Here is a 26,906-nt window from a genome sequence, read left to right on the forward strand (position 1 = left end):
CTGCATGGGAAGTGGCAACCTTTTAAATAAACAAGGCCACAAATTAGTATTCTGACAGCACTTGGATCTATGGCGATTTTGATAGGGGAGGATTATTACCATCAGTACTATAATATAAACTTATGTTTCCTCCATATTTAGTAACAAAAATATTCATTTTACCTCAATAATTCATCATGTACACATTTCTACTCCTTGTAAGCATGATCCTTGCAGGCTGTACTGTGTGAGAGTGTAAGATTGGGAAGTTCCCCTCAATCACAGGTTTTTCTATAGTATACAGAAACAGCAGACACTTTAGCAGTCATGGACAGTATCACTAAATTTTTAGTTGAGAAATCAAAGAATGAGTTCTCCTATTATATCCCTTTCTGGGAGTAAAAAGACACACACCATTACAAACATAAAATGAGTCAAACTTCTATTTTATTGACAGGAGTCCAAAATGAATACAAAAAAATGCCTCCTTTGCATGTTATATTTTACCTTAAAAGGCTTCTGACAGAGTCAGGTAGATTAAAAGCTAAGAATGTCTTTCAGCTTTTATAGTGACCTTTTTAAAAAGGTTTAGTAACACAATCACCAACATCAGAGAACGTATGGTCCCACAATCATTTTTAGATCTATAGCTTATAAAAAGAATTAGATCTTGCATTGATCTGCTAAAATAGAGGCTTAAAAATGTTTTAAGCCATTAAAAGCCATTTTTATAATCTTTCTGGTAACTCTGGGCAATTAAGAAAAGGAAAATCCCAAAATGTAGCCCTCTAGATTATGTGGAATGTGGCAGAATGCCAACTTATGACCAAGATAGGCAAAAATAAAATGTTTAAAGCTATGAATGGAGCTGTTATAGTCTTATATCACTGCAACATGTCAGTAAATGAATAACAGAGCTTATTAAGACATTAAAACTTGAGCAGATGTTACTTAAAACATTTGTGGTGTTTATCACACATACTTTAATGTTAAAACTAAAGCTAAACAAAGAAAGGTCACTCATTTATAGATTGTTTTTCATGTACCTTTACTTTTACTGGGACCACAGATGATGAGATAATACATAGCCCACACTTCTGGACAGTTATAACACAGGGTTTATTATCATTTGCAGATGAAATAAATGCACCATCCCATACCTGAAAGGCTTTCACAAACCTTAAGCATCTTTCAGATGGTACCAAGGCACCACCACTGCCTCAGCAACACACCCATTTCTAGGAACACTTCCCTCAACATCAGTTCTGCATTGCTTTTGGTTTATTATACACTTCCGAAACAGGAAAAATTTGCAAATATGTGCAAATATTGTGGTCCCTGCTTAGTCATCATCTTCCTCCTCTTCTTCCTCTTCCTCAAAGCTGTCTTCAAAGCCCTCGCTGTCCTCCTGGTCTTCATCCCCCTCTATTGCTGTATCCCACTGTGGGTGATTTTCTGGCACAGGCTTAGCCTCATGAACTTCCAACTAGAAAAAAGAATTAAATGCAGACATTAGAAATCTGGGGAGGAATAATGGAAGAAATATCTGGTAAAGAAAAGGTTTTCTTTGACAACAGCACTTGAAAAGATTACATCTTTTAACTCTAAATTTAACATATTTAAGAACACTCATCCACAAAATAAAAACGTGAATCTAGTAACATGTTAGTATAGTTAAGTTTCTAGTGTAGTTTAATAGTATGATTTTACAGGCGCTATATACTATTTATTCTGTAGCATGAAAGATGAATAATTCTGACTCTTGAGCAGGAACACTGTTCTTAGTAAGTCTTCTGTGGATGGAAAAAAAGTTCAAGTGTGACTTCCAAAGAGGTATTTGCAGCCTCCAGACTACTCATGAAGTTAACATCCTATAGCCAATGGAAAGAAATACAGTGCCCTCATGGGGAAAAAAAGCCACGCCTTTGCTGGCTCCTTTCAGTTGAGTCCCAGTACACAGCGCAACACTTCTTCAGCACAATCTCTCTAACACAATAGCATGCCTTTTATAAAAAGCTTAAGAGACTTCCCTGATGGTAAAGGGTCTGCCTACAATGTGGAAGACCCAGGTTCGATCCCTGGGTCAGGAAGATCCCCTGGAGAAGGAAATGGCAACCCACTCCAGTACTCCTGCCTGGAAAATCCCATAGACACAGTCCATAGGGTCACAAAGAAATGGACATGACTAAGCAACTTCACTACTTTTACTTTCACAATTGAAATGGTAACATCAATGAGAATGTGCTTCAAATGATACTCACACAAGTGTATACTCTAAAATGAAATACATGTGTCTTTCTAAAGAAAACAGAAACCATCTGGTGAGGCCCTATAAAGGTATGGCATACTTTCAGTTCAGTTCAGTTCAGTTGCTCAGTCGTGTCCAACTCTTTGCGACCTATCACACTGGTAAGTTATACTCAAGGTTCTAAATCATCATACTCCTTTAACACAAGTTTATTATTGAGAGCAGTCCATCAAGTGTATTATGTTAAAGTATGAGAGGACCTCTTTCCCTGTTATTCTACATTTCAAAACTAGAACTGCTTCCCTAAGATGTAATACACTTATTCAAATAGACAACCTTATTTTTTTAAGTTCCCTTTATTACCTCAAAAATGTATAAAAAATTTTTTTGCATGGTTTGATTCACTCTTTTTCTCTGTGTATCTCTCTTCTTCCTTCCTTCTCAGGTATTTGAAAATTTCTCAAAAAGGAGGAAGTGGTAACTTTTATTTCCCACATAAGTATAATAATGCAAATCCATACCCACCATAAATTAAAAAAAAAATTCATTTTCAAAAAAACTTTATTATTAGAGTATAGCTGATTGACACGGTGTGTAGCAAAAAGAATCAGTTATACATATACGTAAATCCACTTTTTTTTTTTTAAGATTATTTTCCCATATGGGCATTACAGAGTATTGAGTAGAGTTCCCTATGCTATACAGCATGTTCTTATTAGCTATCTGTTTTATATATATAGTACTATGCATATGATCAATCCCAATCTCCCAATTTATCCCTGCCCCCTCACTTTTATCACCCCAGTAACCATAAGTTTGTTTTCTACAACTGTGACTCTATTTCTGTTTTGTAAATAAGTTCATTTGTAGTTTTTTTTTAGTGTGCATATATAAACAATGTCATATGATATTTGTTTTTCTGTGTCTGACTTACTTCACTCAGAATGACAATTTCTAGGGAACACCATATTTACAGAATAGTCATTATTCTTACCTTCAGTGGTTTAATCTGATCCAAACCCATATAGGAGTCTGATCTCAGGAACACTGTATATTGATAATTTCCAGGCTTGCCTGGTGCAGGAAACTTCAGTTCTACCTAGAAGATAAATCAGAACTTAAAATCTGTATTTTAAAGAGTGGAAGAAACAATAGCTTCCTCCTAACATATTTAGACCAGAGAGTATTTAATAGCCAATGCTTACTCAGATGACAGAAGAGGTCCTAAAACATGTTACAAAAGTTCTAATGACAACAAATGTATTTACATATATGACATTTGTGTCATATATATACTATGTAAAAAGGAAATAAAAATAGGCAGAATTGATGGGGTTAATTTCTATCTCCAGAATTCAAGAAAACATATTTAAAGCAACCAAGTTCTATCTTGATAACTTGAAGAAATGAAGCTGTGTATAAAAGTAAAATAAATGAAATGTTGAACTAAAACAGACTTCACTAAACAGGAATAGTTCTTGCCAAATTTTCTTATTTCTAGAACAAATGTTGAGAGAACAGAAAATACATTCATCACACACATATATATATATGTCTCTGCCCTCAATCACAGGCACAGAGCTTCTCAAATCCCTGTAATTCCGAAGTGACAAGAGCACATAAGGAGCATCTTCTGTTGTAAAATTTGGTCTTTGGGTCTGGTTCCTGACACTGAGCTAACAAATCCCTTGGAATTTCCTGGATGGTAAGAATGAGTTCTCTTCTAATGAGGCAATTCTTGGTCTCCTAGATGAGGACCAGTCACCAGAAAGCCCAAGCCATGAGTAGAAGCCTGGAACTTTTAGTCCTACCCCCTATTCTCCGGAGAGGCTGAAAACTGAGTTAATGATCAATTATGCCTATGTGATAAAGCCTCCATAAAAATACCAAAATAAGGGGTTCAGGGAGCTTTCAAAATGGTGAACATGCAGAAGTGCTGGGAGGGCGGATTGCTCAGAAAAAGCATGGAAGCTCGACATCCCTTCCCATATACCTTGCCCTATGTATCTCTTTCATCTGGATATTCATCTACTTCATCATACTATTTTCATAATAAACTGGTAAATATGTTACCCTGAGTTTTTGAGTCATTCTGGCAAATTACTGAACCCAAGGAAGGGATCGTGGAAACCATGATTTACAGCCAGTTGATCAGAAGTACAGATGACAACCTGGGACTTGCAACTGGCATCTAAAGATGGACAGCGGGGCAACAGCAGTCCTCTGGGACTGAACCTTAATCTGAGCTGTCTGGGGAAATAGTGTCAGCACTGAGTTAAACCACAGGACACTCAGCTGGTGTCACAGAGAAAAAGAAAGAGGTCAAAACTATGGATGAATGGTCTATGGGGGCACGATAATATGCCTGCAACATTTTTCTGTATCTCACAAACTGAGAGGCAATGAACATACTACACTTGACCATTCTTTCTCCCTATGGAGAAATAAACATTTAACAATATCTATCAAAATTACAATGTACAGAGCCTCTAATTCACTAATTCTACCTCTACGAATTTATCCTATAGATGTGTTTGAATGATATGAGGTTATTCACTGCAGCAAAAGACAAGAAACACCTTGTAAGTCCACTAAAGAGCTGAGCACTGAATAAATAAACTTCCACACAAAAGAATATCAGGCAGCTGTAAAAACAAACAATGAAGCTTTTTTCTGTATTAATATGGTACAAATTCCAAGTTTTATCACTGAGAAAAAGGTAAGGTGCAGAACATGATGTATGCTACTTTTTGTGCAAAGCTGGGGGGAATATACCTATGTATATGCTTGTACTTTACTACAATATCACATGAAGAATACATAAACATTTGGTAATATCGATGGTTTCCAGGAAGTGGAATGGGTGACTGAGAGACAGGAATACGAGATGCATTGCAGTGTGTGCACTTCTGTATATCTTCTGAAACACTAACTAGGCAAATGTATTATCCATTCAAAAATGGGTAAAATTTAAATTTTAAAAAATGTTAAAATTACTCTGTGAAAGAGATACCCATAAGTTGGCACTATCGCTAAGTGTCAAACAACAATAAACTACTTTAAACATTTACTACTTGGTTAGAAAGGTAGGAAAAAACTTTTTGGATTTAAAAAATCATCATTATAGAACTCTCTTGAAATTCAAAAGCTTTGCTCTTGTCCACCAAGTCCAGGTAGACAGAACCTTCTTTCTCAAATAGTAACGTAAAAAAATCAAGAAGAAAAACAAGGAAATCCAAGGTCAAAATATGTTCATCACAATGTTATTTAAATGATGTCACTGACAGTGGACAATCCTATAAAATAAAAAATTCCACTTTAAAAAATTAACCACTAGTACTTACATTTGTTTTTAACACAAAAGCACTAATTCAATGAGGATACAAACCATAATTTCTGAGCACTAATCCAACGAGGATAAAACTCACAAGTGTTTGTAAAACATAACTAAATTCTGGAGATATGGTAAGGCAAGTATTAGTGAAAACTAATAGTTGAGAACAAGGTTTTAAAAGACCACCAAGTTGTCTACTTCAATTTAATACTCTATAAATTTCCAATGAGCTCCCTCCAAAAGCTGTCAGAGAACAGTTATAAAATGTGTTTTCAATAAAATGCAATACGCCATATATGATAAATGGATTTCTATACTGTTTTCTATATCTAAATAATGTTGCTGGATACTTACCTCTTCCGTATCTTTTAGTGTACACACATGATATGGCATAGATATTAATGTCTGTTCCTTCCTATCTGCGATATAAAGCCACCACCATTCTTGCTTTTCCTGCAAAGAAAAAAAGAGAAGAGTATAAATAGCCAGAAAGAATTACAGAAATACAGTTTTGCCTTATCTCATTTTAGGGGTATGGTTACTCCTTGGTACCCGAGGGGGACTGATTCCAGACAAGTTCCCCTTTCACCCCCACAATGCAGATACCAAAATCCATGAATGCTGGAATCTCTTACATAAATTGGTGCAGTACTTGCATATAACCTATGCACATACTCCTGTACACCTTATCTAGCCTCTAGATTAGATTACTTATAATATCTAATACAATGTAATTGCTATGCCAATACCCAGCAAATTCAAGTTTGCCTTTTTGGACTGTCTGGAATCCACCCCCAACATTTTCAATCCACAGGTGATCAAATCTATGGATGCAAAACCCACAGATGCAGAGGGCCAACTGTACTGCCCTTTAGCCACTGCTGTATCCCCAGCACAGACACCATGGTTGGTACAAAATAGATGTCAATAAACATTTACTGAATGAATAAATTGTTCTTAGAGCCACTCTCCAACAAAAGAATTTTGTATGTAATTTTGGGGTTTCAAATGGCCCCTTAAACCCTACTGATGAATCTCTGTATTTTAAAAACTCCTGATTAACCTTAAATGATAAAAGATATGCTAAAAAATAAAACAGTATAAGCTATCACGAATTCATCTAGCAAATAATTTTAGTAATCTTACCTAGTAATAAGCAAAAGGCAGAAAGTAGGAGTGGAAGGGACTTAAATGGTAACAATATCAGAAATCAATACATTAAAACATGTTACTTATAAGACAGCATCTCAGATTCTAAGAATCTATTTGTACCATTTATGGTACACAATTTCAATAAGCTCAGCATTTTCAGTTGTACTACATAAAAGATTAGGAGCATAAAAAGGGCTGAGTAAAGAAACTGTCACCAGAGCACACAATGACAGCAGGAAACACTGACAGGAGACAAAAATCTAGGGAAAAAAAAAAAACAGAAGACCAGTCTGGGAGCACCAAACTTCAGTGTGGTCAGCAACCACCACTGCATCACAGCACAGATCAGTAACTTTTTATTCATTCATCCACTTTGCATCCACTGTTTAAGAATGGGATAGGGAAGATACCTTTCTAAAATGGCTTAAAAAAAGTTTTAGAGCTAAAAGTAAAATAAATTGTATCTAATTAACCAAAGCAACACTAGAGTCTCAATTATCCAAGAAAAGTTTTAAAAAATAACTTTTTATTGAAAATAGTTTCATAGGAAAAATGTCTATATCTTTAAGCCAAAATCACTTGTGCTTTCTATTTTATTTCAATCTTAAGACATTAAAATACAGTTTATTATCTTCCCAATAATGGTACACTAAGCTCAACTAAAAGCTTTTGTTTAAATGCCTTAAACTACAAGGCAATGCAACATTAATAAACAGGATAACAAATCATAAGTGGATGACTAACTCAACTTCTGCTTAATCCAAGGGTTAGGACTACTACAACAAAAGGTATAGGTGTATACACATGTCTTTCTACGTGTGTTTTGCACACACGAAATGGGCAGAAACACAACAGACTCAAAGTGGAGTACTGTTGTACTCACAGGAGATCGATTCCAGGATCACTCCACCTCCAGAATACCAAAATTCATGAATGCGCAAGTCTGTTACATAAAATGTCGTGGTATAGTTGGCCCACCACGTTTGCAGATGCAGAACCCACAGACTTAGAGGGCCAAAGAGTCTGCTGTAACTACTCAACTCTGCTGTAACTACTCAACTCTGCCATTGTATTACAGAAAGAATGAGTGTGGCTCTGTTCCAATAAAACTTCATTTACAATAATACTTCATTTATAAAACAAGCTGGGAGGCAGATTTGTCTGCAGGCAAGTAGTCTGCCAATGTCTATTTCAAAGTCATCCAGACCCAATTATTTCACTTCTTGAAACCTCACCCTTTTTCCCTGTTAAGTGATGAATGCTTACCTCAAGTTGTGTTGTGAAGATAAAATGAGATAATACAAAAAAAAAAACCTGTTAAAATGCCTAGGACACAGAGTCCAATGAAATTACAGTTACATCAATATAACCACTCTGGAAAACAGTATGGAAGATCCTCAAAAAATTAAAACTACAACTATCATGTGATTCAGCAATTTTACTTCTAGCAATTTACCCCAAGGAAAAAAAGCAGACACTAATTTGAAAAGATATGTGCACATCAATTCATTGCATCATTATTTACAATATTCAAAATATGCAAGCAACTGAAGTGTCCACTGATGGATGAACAAAGAAGGTACATATAAACAATGGAATATTACTCAAGCCGTAAGAAATCAAAATCTTGACATCAGAAACAACATGGATGGACCTAGAGGATATCATGCTAAGTGAAGTCAGAGAAAAACAAAATACCACAATCTCGCTTATTTGTAGAATCTAAAAAATGAAACAAAATAAGATGAAAACAGGCTCATAGATACAAAGAACAAATATGCGAGAGGGGTGGAAGTGACAGGAGAAATAATGAAGGAGACTTGGAAGTACAAACCTCCAGCTATATTAATAAATAAGTCATGGGATGTAATATACAGCATAAGGAAGATGATCAATAATATTATAGTAACTCTGTATGGGAAGTTACCAGACTTACTGTGGTGATCATCTCATAATATGTGCAAATATCAAACTACTAGATGGTACACCTAAAACTAACACAATGTATGTCAACTATATTTCAACAACAATTTTAAAAGTTATGATTATTAATGAAATTAGGTAAACATTTCTATCTTTAAGCAGTCTGACATTTCATTTTCAGAATCATTACTAGAACATACATGTTCAAGAATGTGCATTTATTCTTTATCTCTATTTAGAGAATGCCTCCCACTGCCCCAAATCTATTTGATTAAAATGAGATTCATTTAAGAAAAATAAACATTAAGAAGCTAGTGACTGTCAACCTATGGCATTGCACCCAGATTCTCTTGATGCACATGGTTAAAGTAGAAAAGAGTCTCTACCATGAGTTATTTGCACTTTAAACAAAACTGGTTTTTTGTTGCGTGGGATTCCCAACCATTCTTATTAAATATATGAATTTTAATAACATTTAAGTCAATTATTAACATAAAACTTTGAGTACTATAAGTGGTTAGTGTGGTGGATAGGTAGGTAAATGAGAAGGTAAACAGGTAGGAAGTTAGGAAAATCCCAAATAAAGTCTATCTGATAAACGGCACTTTGAGATGTTTTACCATGCAGAAAAAATTACAAGAAGGCACTTTCACTGCTAAAATGTTCTAAGGGAGTAAATGAATGCTTTGCCTATTAACTAAGCATGGTCTAAAATGAAGCTGTCTATTATAAGGGTACAAATTATGCAGCTTACAGCATCCCATGGTACTTTTAAAACCAATCAGTGAATGAAATTTATTCGCTTGATTTCAGGAGCCTTGGTGTTGGCAGACTATACTGCAATGGGCGAAAAGCCCCTAACAGATGGGCTATAGCTCAGGACATGCCAGAAGATCAGCGTGCACAGTAAGATGGAATCCTCGGCTGACTGCTCTCCAAGTCAAAAAACAAAAGTCTGTGCATAGCCACTCATTTATTAGGAGAGCCAAATTACTAGTAATAGGAACTTGCCTTCAGCAGCCCCCAGCAACTATAGATTGACATTCTAGAGCAGAAAGCATATTTATACATGAAATCACCCACCAAACACAAGTGGTGAGCAGAAAGTTCTGTGGCAAAGCTGTGAAGCAGTCTGCGGAACAGCTTCCCTGAACTAAGAGGCAATAGTCCTTGACCTCTAGCCACAGAGAATTATCTGCAAAAGCAGTATGTCAAGATCTCAAATTGATCTCAAATTCATCTGAAAGACAAACAGCCTATCAAAGAGATCGAAAGCTGAACAGGCCACAACCACAAAGTAAACAAGCACAAGGGAACAAAGAACATCGCAACGATCAGCCTGGAGCTTGGGGACCAGCTCTTACTAAACTTAGTGGGTCCCTCAGGCCTGGGCTTGCCTTTTTCCCATGGATCAGGGCAATTATCAGAACAAGTCTAGTGTCTCCAGATGGCCAGTATAGGACCCCCAGAAAAAAATCCATGAGCAGAATTTAAGAACATTTTCATCCTATTCAAAACATGGTAGAAGTAAGAGACAAGTATGAGACTCACAAAAGCCACACAAAGTCATAGGCAAAATATGCATTTGTCTGATTAAGACTGCCTGAACTGCAAATGAGGAATCAGCAGTAAGTACAACCCTCAGAACTCCAGGCACAGAAGAGACAGAAGTCCAGGACAACAACAAGGTACTTAAAAAGTTGACAATCCTCCTTTTAAACAACTCATTTACTCAAAGTAATGCATATTGAAATATATGCTTCAAAAATGTGACATATGAAGAATACACATTCAGCGCATCTGACTCAGTACACGCTACAGAGAGGATAAGAGTCAATTCACGCTACAGAAAGGATAAAGAGCAACTAAGAAATATCTGACTAGAGGAAGGAAAACACTAGGCTGTGGATGAATAACTCACCTCAGGAAAGTAAAGACTATAGACAGGATGTGTTATCTTTGATTTGGTTTCCAGTAGTGCTCTCTCCTTTCGCTGAATACTTTGTTGTAATTCTTGCCACTCCTAGTAAAGTGAAAATTAGAAATAATGGAAATCAAGCATGTTTTTTTATCATTTTGAAGGGTGTCCATCTTCTTCCAGATGGCATTCCTGACAATGCTAAATACTAGAGTTCAGTCCGACAAATCACTTCCCTGCTCAAAACTTCCAATGCTTCTTTTCATAAATCAAATCTAACCTGTCTAGCATGAACTACACTGCCAATCATGACCTGACCTGAGCCTGTCTCTCCAGTCTCCTGTCACTGCTTTCCTCTCTTCACTTTTTATTCTAGTCATTTCAACCTGCTGACTTACTTCACTCTTAAACCCTGTTTGGATTTTTGCTTTCTTTTTTCTACACCTGGCAGATTCCTACTCATTATTTTTTCAGGAGCACCTGGAGCCTAAAGTGCGCGCTCCTGGGTCCCGCAGACCATCCTCTCAGAGCTGAGCTGATCACGCCTGTCTTTGTGCCATCACTGCCCCTTGCACAATGTGCATAGTCGCTTTTGTACTATAATGTTTATTCACTAGTCTGCCTTCCCCTTCAGGCTACTATCATTCAACAGCAGAAACTGTTTCACATTTGGCTTTGTATTCCTATTAATATTTGCTATTTGTATAATTATTTGTCAACTGAATGAATGTATTTTTGGTCATCTGAAGAAATCAGTTTATTAAAACCCCAAAGTCACCTCTGCGGCTGCTGCTAAGTCACCTCAGTCATGTCCGACTCTGTGCGACCCCACAGACGGCAGCCCACCAGGCTCCCCCGTCCCTGGGATTCCCCAGGCAAGAACACTGGAGTCGGTTGCCATTTCCTTCTCCAATGCATGAAAGTGAAAAGTGAAAGTGAAGTCACTCAGTCGTGTCCGACTCTAGCGACCCCAAGGACCGCAGCCTTCCAGGCTCCTCCATCCATGGGATTTTCCAGGCAAGAGTACTGGAGTGGGGTGCCATTGCCTTCTCCGAAGTCACCTCTACTAACCCTAATATAATCACAAAGAAATATGTCAACTTTCTGTCAAAGCAAGAATGCTGTGTTTAGTTGTTCCGTTGTGTTCAACTTTCCTGTGACCCATGGACTGCAGCCTGCCAGGCTCCTCTGTCCATGGGATTCTCCAAGCAGGCATACTGGAATGGGTTGCCATGCCCTTCTGCAGGGGATCTTCCTAACCCAGGGATCTACTGTGTCTCCTGCACTGCAGAAGGATTCCTACCAACTGAGCCATAATCAGAAAGAAATATGTCAACTCCTTCTCAAAGAAAGGGAGAGGTAATAATTTCTTTGATAGGTTTTAATTTCATGGCAACCAACTTAATTCTCAAAGTACGAAAACACTCAAGGGCCAGCAACTGCTAAAAACAGACATCCTTATTTTTCTCCCATCCCAAAGGCAAGTACTTTATCTCCTTATACTTTTATCCTTTGCCCTCCCCCACCCCTTTTTTTTCCAGCCTCTGCTTTTGCTTCAGAGGCTCTTCAGGGAATCTCTTTATAATTCCTAAACCACAGGAGTTATTTTTAGACCAATGGCCCAGTCAAGAACAACACAAACATTAAAAAAAAAAAACTGGCTGATCAAGTTATAGTTCATCTGCAGTGAGCGTCTATGGGCCATTATTTGTTCACCAAATATTCTTTTCTGAAGCCTTCTCATAAGTCATGCACAACTTCATGCCATGCCATGAGATTTTTTCTATTCCCTATACCCTTACCATCTTAATCCCTCAGTGACTTCCCCTTTTCCTAAATGTGTTATATACCTCTTGAAACAAGGTGGCATTCTGTAAATATTAGCTTTTCCCTTAACCAACCTCTTGACGTTAGAGCCCACAGCAATGTTTCTTTACCCTAAACACTGCCTGGAATTTTTGAGAACCTCTTCCAAGTAACTGCTACCTATTTCATAACCCACCTTTCCTTCCTCATATTTCCAGAGTTACCTCCAACACAAAAAATTGCCTTAGGAGAACAAGCTGAGTTCACCTCAGACCCAGGTCTTACTCTATCTAACAATATAAGATTTAAGAAAATTAGGATTTCCAGTCCTTGTCAGAAATAATTTTTCTTCATAATTACAACTACCATCTCTCAAAAACACTGTCTGAAAGTAATGCAACAGTATAAAATATACTAGTATTGTTTAATCGGAGAAGGCAATGGCATCCCACTCCAGTACTCTTCTTGCCTGGGAAATCCCATGGACAGAGGAGCCTGGTAGGCTACAGTCCATGGGGTTGCACAGAGTCGGACACGACTGAGGCGACTTAGCAGCAGTACTGTTTAAAACAAGCAAAGAAAGAAAGCAAGCAAAAGAAAAACAACAACAAAAACCAAAACTATCATCAGAGGTATAATTCCAGTTATTTAAACCTATGTCTTACTGCTTCATCATCCTTGTTTTGTTTTTCATCTTGCTCTCTATCCGAGTCTCTGTCACTACCATCATCTTTTTCACTCTGAGAGTCTCTATTGGTTTCTTCTTCCTCAGAGTCACTGCCTTTGTCAGAAACTTCTTCTTCATCTTCCTTTACTGCAGCTTCCTAAAAGGAAAAAGCAACCACAAAAGTTCTGAATGTTTCAGTGAATACATCCTGAGTCCCTGAAACTAATCTATGGTCCTTATAATTAAACTGGCTCAAGACTACAATTTCACTATTGATATAGCATTTAAAAAAATTTTTATGAACATTCTTATATATAAATATGTGGGAGTCGGGCTGAAGAGCTTTAATGTTTGACTTATTTGCTTATTTGTCAGTTATTTTATTCATTCTTCATAGCTCATAAAACAAAAAAAAAATTTTTATTTCTATTTGCAAAATATACTATGACAATGGTAAGCTGATTCATTTTTCAAAAACATCAATTATATAACATTTTATACAATATAATTAAAAGTTTATAGGAAAGAACTGCTTTGCGAATTTATTATTATCTTCAATAACTAATAGCATAATGCAGAAAGGAAAGTCAATGTCCCAGACAAAATAGTCCATTTCAAGAAGCAAGAAAAACAACAGCAAGTTAAATGCAAAGAAATCAGAAGCAAATAATACAGATCAGAAATCAATTAAAGAGAAAACAGATATGAAAAAGGGAAACCCAAACAAGATTAAATGTTGGTTCTTTAAAAAGATTAATAAAATTCATAAATTAGGCAAGACTGATAAAGGAAAAGAGACAATAAAATTACCAACATTAGGAATAAAAGATACATAACTACAGATCCAAAAGACATCAAAAATAAGGATATTATGAGACATCAAAAATAAAGATATTATGAATAGCTTTGTCAATAAATTTGACAAGTTAGAGGAAACAGACAAAGTCCTTGAAAAACACAATTTACTAAAACTGATATGAGAAAAAAAGTAGACTACGTTAAAGAAATAGACTCTCTAACTAAATTCTTTTTCAAACTCCAAGCCCAGATGGCTTCTGTATGTACTTCTTCCAAATAAGAAACAAATCCAATCTTACACATCCTTCCAGGAAAAAGAGAGTAATCTCTAACTAATGAGGCCAGCATAAATGTAATCCAAAACCAGGCAAGAATAATACAAGAAGAATGACAAACTGATATTCTCTCCTAAAAATAGATACAGGGATCCTAAACAAAGTATCATCAAACCCAGATAAACAGTTTAGACATCATACTCAGTGGTGAAATAATGTATGCTTTTTCCATGAGACCAATAAGACAAGGTGACTGCCATCTTCACTTCAAATCAACTACTGCAAGTTCTGGCTGGTACCAGTAAGGCAAAAAGGATGAAATAGCATAAATATTAAAGTAAAGCTGTTTCCATACCCAGATGGCTGACTGTGTATGTAAAAAATCTTTTTTTCATATCTGAAAATTGTTACAATTATTGTCAATTCATCAAGAACCCTTGATACAGGGTAAATATTTAGAAGGCAACTGTATTTCTATACACCAGCAATAAACACTGAAGAATAAACTTTTTTTAATGTTGTTTGCAAAAGAACTAGAAAGCATCAAATACACAGGAGTAAATCTAATGAAAGGTGTGTCATTCTCTGCCAAGAGAAATCACAAAACACTGCTGAGAAAAAGGGAGATAATAAAGATAAAGCATAATTATGAATAAAAACAGTCAATATTGTTAACCTGTGAATTCTCCCCATATTGCACCAAAGATTAAACACAATACCAGTCTAAGTGCCAGCAGCTTTTTTGAGGGTGGAAATTGTCAAAATTATTCTAAAATTTTAGCTGAAAATGCAAGTGACCTAAAGTAGTCAAGACAATTTTGAAGAAGTAAAATAAGAGTTTGAGGACTTACATTATTCCATTTTAAGACTTCAGGCCACAATAATTAAGACAGTGTGGCACTGGCACAAAAAGAGACAAATAATCAATGGAAGGAGAGCCCATCAAGAGATTTCCACATATACAGTTAAAGTAACTCATTTTACAACAAATTACGACTGCAATTCAGAGAGCTTTCCAATAAATGGTGCTAAAATAAATGGCCCATAATCCCAATCTGACACTATTCACAAAAATTAAAGATGCATCATAGAGCTAAATATAACAAGTAAATTACTGTAGTAATACTTATAGAAGGAAACAAAGTATCTACCTCTCCTTGTGTCCTTGGGATAGGCAGATATCTTAAACAGGACACAAAAGCACTTAACCATAAACACTGATGAAACAGACTTATTAAAGAATCATCTAAAACTCCATTAAGAGTTAAAAGAAACACTTATCCACAATACATAAAAGAATCCTAAGAGCTGTCTGAAGACAAATAATCCAAAAATAAATGAGGATATCCAAATGGCCAGTAGGCATGTGAAAAGCTGTTCAATACTATTAGTCATAAGGTAAATACAAAAACGACCACACACAGAAATACCAACTACAGATCCATTACAGTGGCTAAAATAAAAAAGACTGGTAAAACCAAGTACTGGTGAGAATGTAGAACAACTGGACTCATATTTTGCTGGTAGGAACATAATAAGGTACAACTTTAGAAAATGGGCTCTTTCAGCAAGTTAGACATACACCTATTTTATGACCCAGCAATTTTACTAAGAGGCACATATCAAGGAAAAATGGATGTCCACAAAATGACATGTATCAAATCATAACACCTTTATTCATAATAGGCAAAAACTAGAAAAACCTGTATGTCTACCAATCACAGGACAAATTGTAGTATATTCATATAATGGAATCTCTCTCAGTCTCTCTCTCTCTCTCTCTCACATACACACACACACACACACACACACACACACACACACACACTTGCTGCTACACATAATACAGAAGAATGTCAAAGACAATGTTGAATGAAAGCTGCCAAATGACTCTATTTACACGCATTTTAAGAATAGGCAAAACTAATTTATGGTAATAACAGCATAGTGGGGAAGGGAGTGGGGGTGGACGGAGGGGTCACTGACTGAGAAGGGTACCAGGGAGCCTTCTAGGGTGCTGGTGGGTTTTATATCTTGATCTGGGTATCATGGGTACATACATTTATAAAACTTCAGGAGCTGTACATATAAGATTTAAACATTTTAGTGTATTTCAGATCTCAACAAAGATGATAATAATGATAGTCTTTACGTAAGATAGTAAACTTACACTCCCAACGACTCCATTAGCCTGTTTTTGTTTCTGTTGCTTTGGCTGAGATAAGGGCACAGGTGTAGGCTTTTTTTTTAAAGGTTTCTTTTTTTTTGATTTAGCAGTTTTCTTGGGTCCTTTACTCTTCTGTTGCCATCCTCCTTTTGTCTTGTTCTTGTTAGTATCACCCTGCTATAAATCACAACACACATCCACACTCAGACATTGTAGCAATAGTTTCATTTGGGAGTCATAGTAAATTTTAGATGGAAATGGCTTAACTAATACAATGTTTTAGTAAAGTGAATTATTCTCCACAGCAAGATAAACCAATCAGAGGACTAAACAAAAGAGTTCTTTTACCAGAAAAGATAGGTAAACTCAAGTTTTTACCCCATCTTCTGCTGGCTGTTCCTCTGCAGCACAGATGGACTGCTCCTTTTCAAATACTTCCTAGAATAGAGGGAGCAAGAAAAATAAAAACTTTGTTCCACTTATATTTAACTTTCATATATAACAATCTTTCAATATATATTATCAGTAAGTTTATTTATTTGTGGCTGTGCAGGCTTTCCTCTGGTTGTGGAGAACAGAGGTTACTCTCCAGCTGCAGTGTGCAGGCTTCTTACTGCAGTGGCTTCTTGTTGCAGCGCACAGGCTTTAGGGCGCACAGGCTTCAGCAGTTGCGCCACGTGGGCTCAGCAGTCGTGGCTACCAGGCTGTAGAACATAGGCTCAATAGTTGTGGAACACAGAATTAGGTGCTTCACAGAATGTAGGATCTTCCCGGATCTAGCATCGAACCCGTCTCCTGCACTGGCAGGTGGGTTCTTTACCACTGAGCCATCAGGGAAGCCTTATCAGTAAGTTTATTAACTGCTGACAAATACAGGAGGTGGGGACAAACACATGGCTAGACGGAGGGCTTTTAGCAATTACTAAATGATGTATGTGTGCAAATTTGGCCATCACTAAAGGACACCTTAGAAGTTACCTTCTGAAGTATTTCACATCTGTCTTGAATGTATTTTGAAAAGTACATTCTATTTAAATTTATAAATGCAATGCCTTAAAATATGTAAAATTACTATAAAGTCAGTCATTTCATAATTTAAATTTTTACTTTTTTCTAACAGTAATCAGACATCACTATTTTAAAGTTATGAAAATCTGAATACATTATATTACTCTAACATCAAAACTTTATGAGACCAATATTAGTTTATTTATGATTGTATGCAATATTGCTATTATAACTGATATAACTTAGATATAACTAAGTGGAACACCAAGAAAATCTACATATCTGAGACATACCCACCTACCCAATAATCCATTCTGAATCAGTACAGACACTATAAATTTAGAATTTGAAATGCAGTAAGAATTCAATGCGACTCTATATAGAACATGATAAGTGAGTTGTTCCATAAACTCCCCAGAATTATTAAAGCTAACAAGTGAAAAATGATGATAACTATTGGGCTCTAAACTGTTGGCCTAATGCAGGGGCCAGCAAACTATGGCCCATTTTTTGCTTTTTAAACAAACTTTTATTAGAATACAACCATGCCCATTTGTGAGTTCAGCCATTGCTACAGAGACTGTATGGCCTGTAAAAATCAAAAATATTAATATTTACTGACTGAACCTTTAGAGAAAAAGTTTGTCATCACCTAGCCTAATTCTATCATCTCTGCTTCATTTCTTCATTTGTTAGCTGAATTCTAATAATTATATTGAAATACAGTTGATACTAGAAGATAAATACTTGATTCTTCCCCTTTCTCCAGGCCAAGTCTGCTTTTTCTTTACCAATTACCTGAGAAATGTCAACAGCCCAAGGACAACTTTGTGCTCATTTCTCGGGCTGGGAATTCCAAAGCACGTAGGCAGTGTCGAAACCTAACCCTGGCCACTAGCTTAGAGCAGCCTCATCTCCCAGGAGGCACCTCTCATCCACAGTCCATGATATATACAAATGCTTCCTTTACCACCTGCTACCATAAAATCAGTATCTTTGTTTTGATATGTCCTACTGTGAATCATAGAATGGCTATCCACTCCAGTATTCTTACCTGGAGAATTTCATGGACAGAGGAGCCTGGCAGGCTATAGTCCATGGGGTTCCAAAGAGTCCAACACAACTGAGCAACTAACACAACAACAACAACTAAAAATATGCTTTTTCTACCAGAGGTTTTAGACATGGGTTTTAAATGCAGCATATTTCCTGCAGATGCCCATAGACCTGAGTAGAATAGGCTAAAATCTACCACTGGTTCAATAAAACTGAGCTGAAATACTATATAGTTTAGTAAAAATTAGTTACAACTATACTTGCAACTTGGGAGGTGTGCTTAGCTTGGCAGGTAATATAAATATGTAATAGAAACTGAGAAAAACAAGATGCAGGAAACATACATATGACTAGATTTAATGAAAAGGAATGAGAAAAGTACCAGCGTACATATATATGCATGTACATATATGCACTGAAAGGTCCAGAATGTAAACATGAGCATGAAGAAAGATACAAAAGGATTTACACAAGACTGAGCTCTGGTCATCTGGGTCTGATAAGGTGGCTTTCTAAGGAAGCAGGGGTGAAATAAGGGATCCATGTTATCAATATCATTTTAATTCTGTGGGTATTCATGCATCAGGCTATCTAAAGGGATGAGCTTCAAAACTGATGATCTCAGAGTGGTAGAATTTTAGGTGATTTTAATTTCTTCCCATACTTTTCTGCATTGCCTAAATTTGTTTCCTGGACAGCATAAATTTTTTACATAATTAGGAAAAGAGCTATTTTACTGTACTTTTTAAAATAAAAAATAAAAGGGAGTAAATTCTCTCAAGAACTGATTAAAAAGGAGTAGGTAATGTAAGTTCTCAACAATAATCAATAATCAATCTCTGTATAACATTTTATAGTTTAAGAAAGATACCCAGATTACATTATAATGCTTTATAGGGAATTAACAAATCATCATTTGAAGAATTCATCTATCTTCCAACTTTGTGTGTGTGAAAACAAATGAGAAAATCTAAAATTAAAATTTCAAAATGGCTAACAATCTGCAAAATTAGATTTGCAAAACTATATAATTTTGATTTTGAAAATGTATAACTTGAAGTGAGAAAATAAACATAAATATCTTAAACTCTCAGATATATAAACTTTCAAAGCATAAAAATACAGACTACTTACTGCCATTGTTTGCCTTGTCAATTTAACCAAAACTGTAACTAAGGATCCTACTGTGATGTTGTTGCTATCTTCATCATCCAATACTGTAAGACATTAAAAAAAGTAAATAAAAATCAAGCTTTACGTCAAGGCAAACAGCAAAACTTAATTTATCCAAATCAATCTGAGACTTTAGTATTTCAAACATATAAAATTTTAAGGATACTAAATAAAAAATAATTTACTATCTACTCTATATAAATTTCTCCAGAAGATGTCTTCAACAATGTACTCATTTAATCCTTAAATTAGCTCTATAAAGCATTATTATTATTTCTTTTAAGAGACTGAGGGTAAGGAATAAAGTAAAATGCCCAAGGCCACAAAATGGCTATGCTGGCACTGCCAAGTTTCAAGTCCAGATGTTTTAAAATATAGTATATTGTGAGGATTACCATAGCTTTCTCTCAGTGATATAAAAGAGGGTTCTGTCACTCTATTAAATTATATAAACTTTATACTCACAAGATTTTACCTGTATAATCAAATGCCTCCAAACTAGTATTCTAAGCAATGTTAAAAATACTTATTTTTTAAGGCAAGAACTTCAAAATAGTTTATATGAAAAAAGCACCTTAAAGATATTTTCTGCAATGTTTTTTTGTTTATTTTTTTAAAACACATTTGCTATACACATCCCCAAAAGTCTTAATAATAAAATGAACTTAACTACAAGCCCTTTAAAAACAGGAACGATTCCTAACACATCCTTCTATTCTTGGTCCCACAAGAATATTCTAACAATAGCAACTTAGTAAATGCCAAAGCTCAGAATAATGTCACAATGAAGGAATGGAGCAGAATAATCTCTAATTCTGTCACCATTCTAAAATATTATATTCAGTTGTAAAATGGGAATCATAGGACAATTGTATAAGCAGAAAAATAATCTCTCTTTTTCCACTCCAAGCAGACATAAAAATGAAAATAAGTCAAGAAAAACACATGAAATGTGGCACAGAGCGTGGTGATTTTCAAAGCTTAATATGTATAAATAAGTTAGGTTTTTAAAAAATTAATTTTAGAACTAAGCAGCCATTTTATACTAACAATAGACATATTTCAAATATCTTCCATTACATTTGGAAATCTCTTCCATTATTTGAAAAGTTAAGAGTTGAACTATAGAACAAAAGTGTTCTCAAACCAAAACTACTAACACTAACTACATCTTTCATCACAGCAAATCTGACAGGTAAACTACAATTCTATAGTCTAATTAAAAGTTATGAAGTGAAGTGTTTTGAGAACTTTGAGCCAAATAAACAAGAGCCGGTCCATCAACAGGGAAACAACAGGAAGCCTCTCACTTACCCTGTGACTTTATGTCCATAGTCACATATGGGAAACTTCCAAGGACAGCCATAACCTCTTCATATTTTTCATCTTCAAGGAAATGCAACAGATTGTGACGATCTGATTCTTTTAAACTCACCAAATCCTGGATAGTTTTAATTTTGAACTAAATTTAAAAGGAGACAGAAAATAAATCTTAAAGCCATGAAACTCTTCATAAAAAGAAAATTACTAGTATGTTTACTAAAAATCCAAAAGCTTTTAGAAAAATGTTAAAATTATATACATTTAAAAGTAGAAAATACAACTTTAGTGGCATTTCACAGCCTTTTTCTTCAAGGAAATTTAAATTTAAGAATTTTTATTACAAAGTTAATAGTTATTTTTTAAATTAGAAAAAAATAAAGTTGGAGGAAAAAAATAGTAACATTCATATAGACTCTTGACCCAAACAGAACTACTGTCATTTAATTTGTTCCGTTTGCAGACCTCTATTTTTAATTTTAATGATAAAAACCTTTAAGAATATGAGTTTATCTCCAAGTATATAGCTACATGTGTACTCTTTAGGTTTTACTATGCAATATTCTTTTATTTTTTAGAAATTAAAAGACACTTCCTCCTTGGAAGAAAAGCTATGACCAACCTAGACAGCATATTAAAAAGCAGAGACATTACTTTGCCAACAAAGTCCGTCTAGTCAAAGCTGTGGTTTTTCCAATAGTCATGTACGGATATGAAAGTTGGACCATAAAGAAAGCTGAGTGCCAAAGAACTGATGCTTTTGAACTGTGGTGCTGGAAAAGACTCTTGATAGAGTCCCTTGAACTGCAAGGAGATCAAACCAGTCAATCCTAAAGGAAATCAGTCCTGACTATTTATTGGAAGGACTGATGCTGAAGCTGAAGCTCCAAAAACTGGCCACCTGATGCAAAGAACTGACTCACTGGAAAAGACCCTGATGCTGGGAAAGACTGAAGGCAAGAGAAGGTGACAACAGAGGATGAGATGGTTGGATGGCATCACCAACTTGATGGATATGAGTTTGAGCAAGCTCCAGGAGTTGGTGATGGACAGGGAAGCCTGGCGTGCTGCAGTCCATGGGGTCGCAAAGAGTCGGACAGGACAGAGGGACTGAACTGAACTGATGCAATATTCTCATTCTTGTTATTTTCTAAATATAACTATTACTGCAGTAATACCAATCCCAAGTAATACCAATCCCAAGTAATACCAATACCTGCCTAAATGAATACCAAGGAGAAGGTTTTTTAATTTCTGAGTACTTGGTGCCAGTTATTAATTTTTACTTTCACAGATAGGGATTAGATCATGAGGCATGTGAAATGCCTGCTTTTGAATGCTGAAGTTTTCAATTATGACTTTAAATGTGATCAAATTTAAAAGAGCAACACACTTACTTGAGAGAAGAGTGCTCTGTTAAAAATTTCTAATATACATTTATTAGTTCTACCTTACTACTACCAAGTCCAATGTCTATCTTCTGTCCTCTAATATATACAAAGTGGTTTAAAATTATAATTTCATTCCATTTTTTCCTATATTTCCTCAGGTTTTTCATTTATACACATTTTTTGCTGTGCCTTAAGATTCATTCTCATAATCTATATACAGACTATAATTTCTAAATAAGAATTATCTTTATATGACCTACTTATATATTGAATGCTTAATTTTTTTGTTCATACTCAACAAACTGCTGCTCAAGCTTTAAACCATTAATGAAATAAATGAAAAGTATACAGTGCATTTTTACACAGTACATTTACTTTTGGCAACATAAAGAACAAAGTGTTAACTGCTAAAATTTTGACCCCCCCCTCCAAAGTAGTAAGATCATTTCAGTAGTATTAATAAAATGTTATCAAACAGCTACCTATTCAAGAAAGTGTTAACAGAATCACTTGAGGCATAGTTTTAGAATGCCTGAAACACTGTAAATCTAAGATGTTCATATAACCACTTCTAGAAAAATTTTCACTCATGTTACCTTTAAGTGACATGACAAACGGCTTAAAACTAATATTAAAGTGCCAAATTACCTTTTTATGATTAGAAACTCTTCTAAGATTGTCTTCTTCAATGTGAGGGAGCTGCAGAAGGGGAGACTTAAACTGCTGAAGGCCTTGCACAGCCATCTGGGAAAGCTTCATGCAGTTTTCAAGGGATGCCAAAGTTGGAGCACGAAACTCCCTTTCTTAGAAAGAACAGAAGGAAAAGCAAAAACAGGGCTGGACTATTTATATGTTCAGAGTACACAATTCATAACAAACACAAATCCACGTGAACATCCTTAACACCTCAAATTTTATGATCACAGTGTTGACTTTCCTTTAAAAGTTACTGGATAAGACACAGAAAATATACAAACTTGGTCAAATGTACATTAACCAGCAACAACCATTGATTTTAATAGAAACATTCTTTGTACCACTTCCAAACCAGTAAATCATAAGACATTTTTGGTATTAAGAACATACTGATGTCATGCCACAAAATTACATCATCCATAACAACAAAACACAACCACTCCCTCCTTTTTAAGGGTCTCTTTCCATTACAGACCATAAACTCCCTTGTTCTTTTTCCCTTCATGCAAAAAACACATGTCAGACAAATCATCACAGCACATAAAAGAATTATTTCAAACTCATTGTTAACCTAATTCTAAAAATATTCAGAGGAAGAAAAGGATATTTTAAACCTTTGCAAACAAGAAAAAAATAAACAATAAAACAATGAAAAAACTGAATTAAAAACCATAAGTTGTGGTACCTTACATGATAGAAAATACAGGAAAATAAGAAAAACCATAAGCAAAACTGGGAAAGCCGATTCAACTTAAAGACAGAAATATATTAGGTTCCCATAAATCTTAAAAGTATAATCTGTACTATATGCTTGCGAGAAAAAGTACAACATAATTATGCTTCCTCCTCACCTTCACGGCTCCTGGCCATTATTATTAGCTGGCAGATTACATTGACCATTTCTTGAAGTAGGGCAGGGCATTTTTTCAGCATGAATTGCTGATCTGCAAAACAATAAAACACCTGAAACAAATCATTCTTCTTTTATACAAAAACATTTTTATTACCTGTAGTCCAAGACTAAAGCTAAATTTAAGTTGTCGAACAAATTTTTCATATGACCTCAGAATTTTATAGGCTGAACACAACTGTTTCTCCATGGCAGCACCATGTAAAAAAATCAGTCAGAAAACCCTAGCTCAGATTAAATGTTTTAAAGGCAAACTTTTAATATTATGGTTTTTGGCTTTATAAATTACTCCCTACCTTTTTTCTGGTAATAGTCTTAAACTTAATCATAACCTCACTAATTGAAGAACTTCAAAAATTTTCTTCTTGTGCATCTAAGTTTCTATAATTATGGATAAGTCCAAAGACTAAGACTGAGAATGAATGTCAACTAAATGGAGAGAGAGGACAGGAGAAGGGGAGAGAGATTCTTTCACTTATACTGCAATAATAGTTAACCACTGAAATCATTCAGTGGGGTTGATAAACTAAAATAAATTTGTTTCCTGTTCCTTATATAATTGGTAAAAATGGAGATGGCTTCATATCTGTACAGAACATTAGGAACAGAATTACTACTTTGCAACTTCAATAAACAATGCCTTAATAGTGTTCCTTAATTCCATCATATGTAGCCTATGGTACTATCATTAATCACTGAGCATCAACTGACCTTGTTTTCAAAGGCATTTCACTGCATTATTGGCTTAAAGCAGGGGGAGGGTGGGTTGGTTCATTCAGAAAGAAAATTTATTCTCTAAGGATAATAACTTTCTTTTAAAACTTTCAATGGAAATAATACAAGTGAAAAGAGGTGACACTCAAATTCACAATATTCCTGGAGACACCACAGTCCTAATCTAATGCTTTATTTAAGTAGAACAGATGGCTTCAAGTACTGATGAAGTTTAAGTAAAGACTAAACAGACATTTTATTGGTAACTACTGCGGGAGTATGGGGAGAAGGCAATGGCAACCCACTGCAGTACTCTTGCCTGGAAAATCCCATGGATGGAGGAGTCTGGTGGGCAGCAGTCCATGGGGTTGCTAAGAGTCGGCCACGACTGAGCGACTTCACTTTCCCTTTTCATTTTCACGCATTGGAGAAGGAAATGGCAATCCACTCCAGTGTTCCTGCCTGGAGAATCCCAGGGACGGGGGAGCCTGGAGGGCTGCCGTCTATGGGGTCGCACAGTCGGACACGACTGAAGCTACGCAGCAGCAGCAGCAGCTAGAGTATGGTGGTGGTACTAGTGGTGATAACTGAGATATCTGTTGTGAAATCCATTTTTTCTCCCCGCAAAAAGCTTCAAATTCTTTTTTTTTTTAAAGTCATCAGGAATTATTGAATAATCTGCAATTAACTAGACATTTTTCATCGAGTATTCTCTTACCCTGAAATATACCATTTTAACATTTGCCAAATCATTTGACTTTACTAAGACCTTCAAAGTATTTGTGAAAGTAATTATGTATGTAGCATATAGATTTGTTTTTAAAAGGTCCTTGAGTAATTATCTGATTGAGCAAAAAAGAACAGTGACAAAAACACTGCACCATGAGGCCTAATTAAATCTATTGCTTTTGTACCACTAAAACCCTAGACAGTAGAATCAAAATACCTTCTTCAAGAGTCTCAGGAATTTTCATTCTAGCAAGATGAGACAGTAAAAGAACTCTGGCCTTCAGGCTATAAGGACAGGTAAGTGGAGGCTCATTCTTCTTTAAATTAATGCTGCCAATTTCTCTGATGAGCTAGGGGAAAAAAATAATTATTTAAAAAATGTATACTTAATAAAGCATAAACTTTAATATTTAAATGTTTATCAAAGAATTTGGGAGACAGGCCTAACCTGAGGTATTAAAATATTATCTGTTGGTCTGCTTGTGGCATCTTTATTATACTGAGGATCAAATTCAGAGGCTCCAGCCAAAACCATGATAAGACCTAAAAAAACAAAAGAAATACGAAGAAAAATAAATTTACTGACCCTTAATCATCCTCCCCAAACGATACCAGATTAATCCTAGAGGGAGGCAGTTTTCTAATCACACACAATGCTAAAATCAATATTAACAGGTATAAATTTCTCTCACAACAAAAGAAACATCTCATTTTTAAAAAGTGTTTGTAATATTACCTATCACAAGTAAATAGAAATACACATCAAATTAAGGACCCAGAAGCAACTAGATGCATTAAAATCACTACAAATAGCATCAGTTTCTAGATGTTATCATGTGTTCCACATAAAATTTCTTTTTTAAAAAGAATCAATTTTTATCGGAGGATAGCTGCTTTACAGTGTTGTGTTAGTTTCTACTGTTTAGCAAAGTGAATTAGCTATACGTACACATATATTCCCTCTTTTCTGGATTTCCTTCCCATTTAGGTCACCACAGAACACTGAGTAGGGTTCCCTGAGCTACACAGCAGCGGCAAGGATTCTATGTGACATTACTAACTGCTTTAAGAAAAAAGGGGGTTAAAAAGGGTTTCAGGTTTCTTCACTTCATGATTCCTCAATGCCATGAGTAATCTAAAATATACTGTAATTTACAAAAATTTTTATTATGGAATCATGGAGGGCTTTGTGGGAATAGTGTTCCTTGAAATACACATGAGTTGAGGTCACATATATTAGTGTTACTTTTCTTAGTCTATACAAGCTCTTTAATGACTGGCACTAGAGTTATCAATCTTCACCTTATGGCAGGAAATGCATGCAGTGTTCTCACAAAAATCAGGACAGTATAGGAGTTAAGTGCATAAACCCTGAAGCTTTCAAGTCCTAGCTGAATGACCTAAGACAATCTTCTTCACTTCTCTATGGGCCTCAATTTCTTCATATGTGCCTGATACACAAACACAGTAATGTGTGTGAGCTATTACTATTACTACCCGCAAATGTTTGAATGAAATCAACGGTTCCTAAGACAGCTATATAAATGGTGCCAGTCCTAAAACCAATGATAACTAACCAAACAAAATTAAATAAAGCTAAACAAAGCTTTTCTGACAGAATTGTGTAAGGCTAAGTACCACC

At 35.4% G+C, this 26,906-nt stretch overlaps 1 protein-coding gene across 2 annotated transcripts in view; it reads right to left on the bottom strand.

Annotated features, from left to right (window-relative positions):
- Positions 1 to 408: 408 nt before the first annotated feature.
- SEC63 (SEC63 homolog, protein translocation regulator) overlaps positions 409 to 26,906 on the bottom strand; it is a 67,930-nt gene continuing 41,432 nt past the window's right edge. For both annotated transcript variants that reach the window (XM_006075355.4, XM_025294686.3), the window contains 13 exons: positions 25,713 to 25,807; positions 25,482 to 25,614; positions 23,763 to 23,855; positions 22,864 to 23,018; positions 20,819 to 20,966; positions 19,466 to 19,548; positions 16,646 to 16,705; positions 16,271 to 16,444; positions 13,026 to 13,184; positions 10,558 to 10,659; positions 5,916 to 6,014; positions 3,222 to 3,326; positions 409 to 1,465 (listed from right to left, as the gene is read on the bottom strand). In XM_006075355.4, the coding sequence (XP_006075417.1) occupies positions 1,322 to 1,465; positions 3,222 to 3,326; positions 5,916 to 6,014; positions 10,558 to 10,659; positions 13,026 to 13,184; positions 16,271 to 16,444; positions 16,646 to 16,705; positions 19,466 to 19,548; positions 20,819 to 20,966; positions 22,864 to 23,018; positions 23,763 to 23,855; positions 25,482 to 25,614; positions 25,713 to 25,807 (1,550 nt within the window). In that variant the 3' untranslated portion in view covers positions 409 to 1,321. The remainder of the gene's footprint in view (positions 1,466 to 3,221; positions 3,327 to 5,915; positions 6,015 to 10,557; positions 10,660 to 13,025; positions 13,185 to 16,270; positions 16,445 to 16,645; positions 16,706 to 19,465; positions 19,549 to 20,818; positions 20,967 to 22,863; positions 23,019 to 23,762; positions 23,856 to 25,481; positions 25,615 to 25,712; positions 25,808 to 26,906) is intronic.

The sequence above is a fragment of the Bubalus bubalis genome, chromosome 10, assembly GCF_019923935.1.
Source record: "Bubalus bubalis isolate 160015118507 breed Murrah chromosome 10, NDDB_SH_1, whole genome shotgun sequence".
NCBI lineage: Eukaryota > Metazoa > Chordata > Mammalia > Artiodactyla > Bovidae > Bubalus > Bubalus bubalis.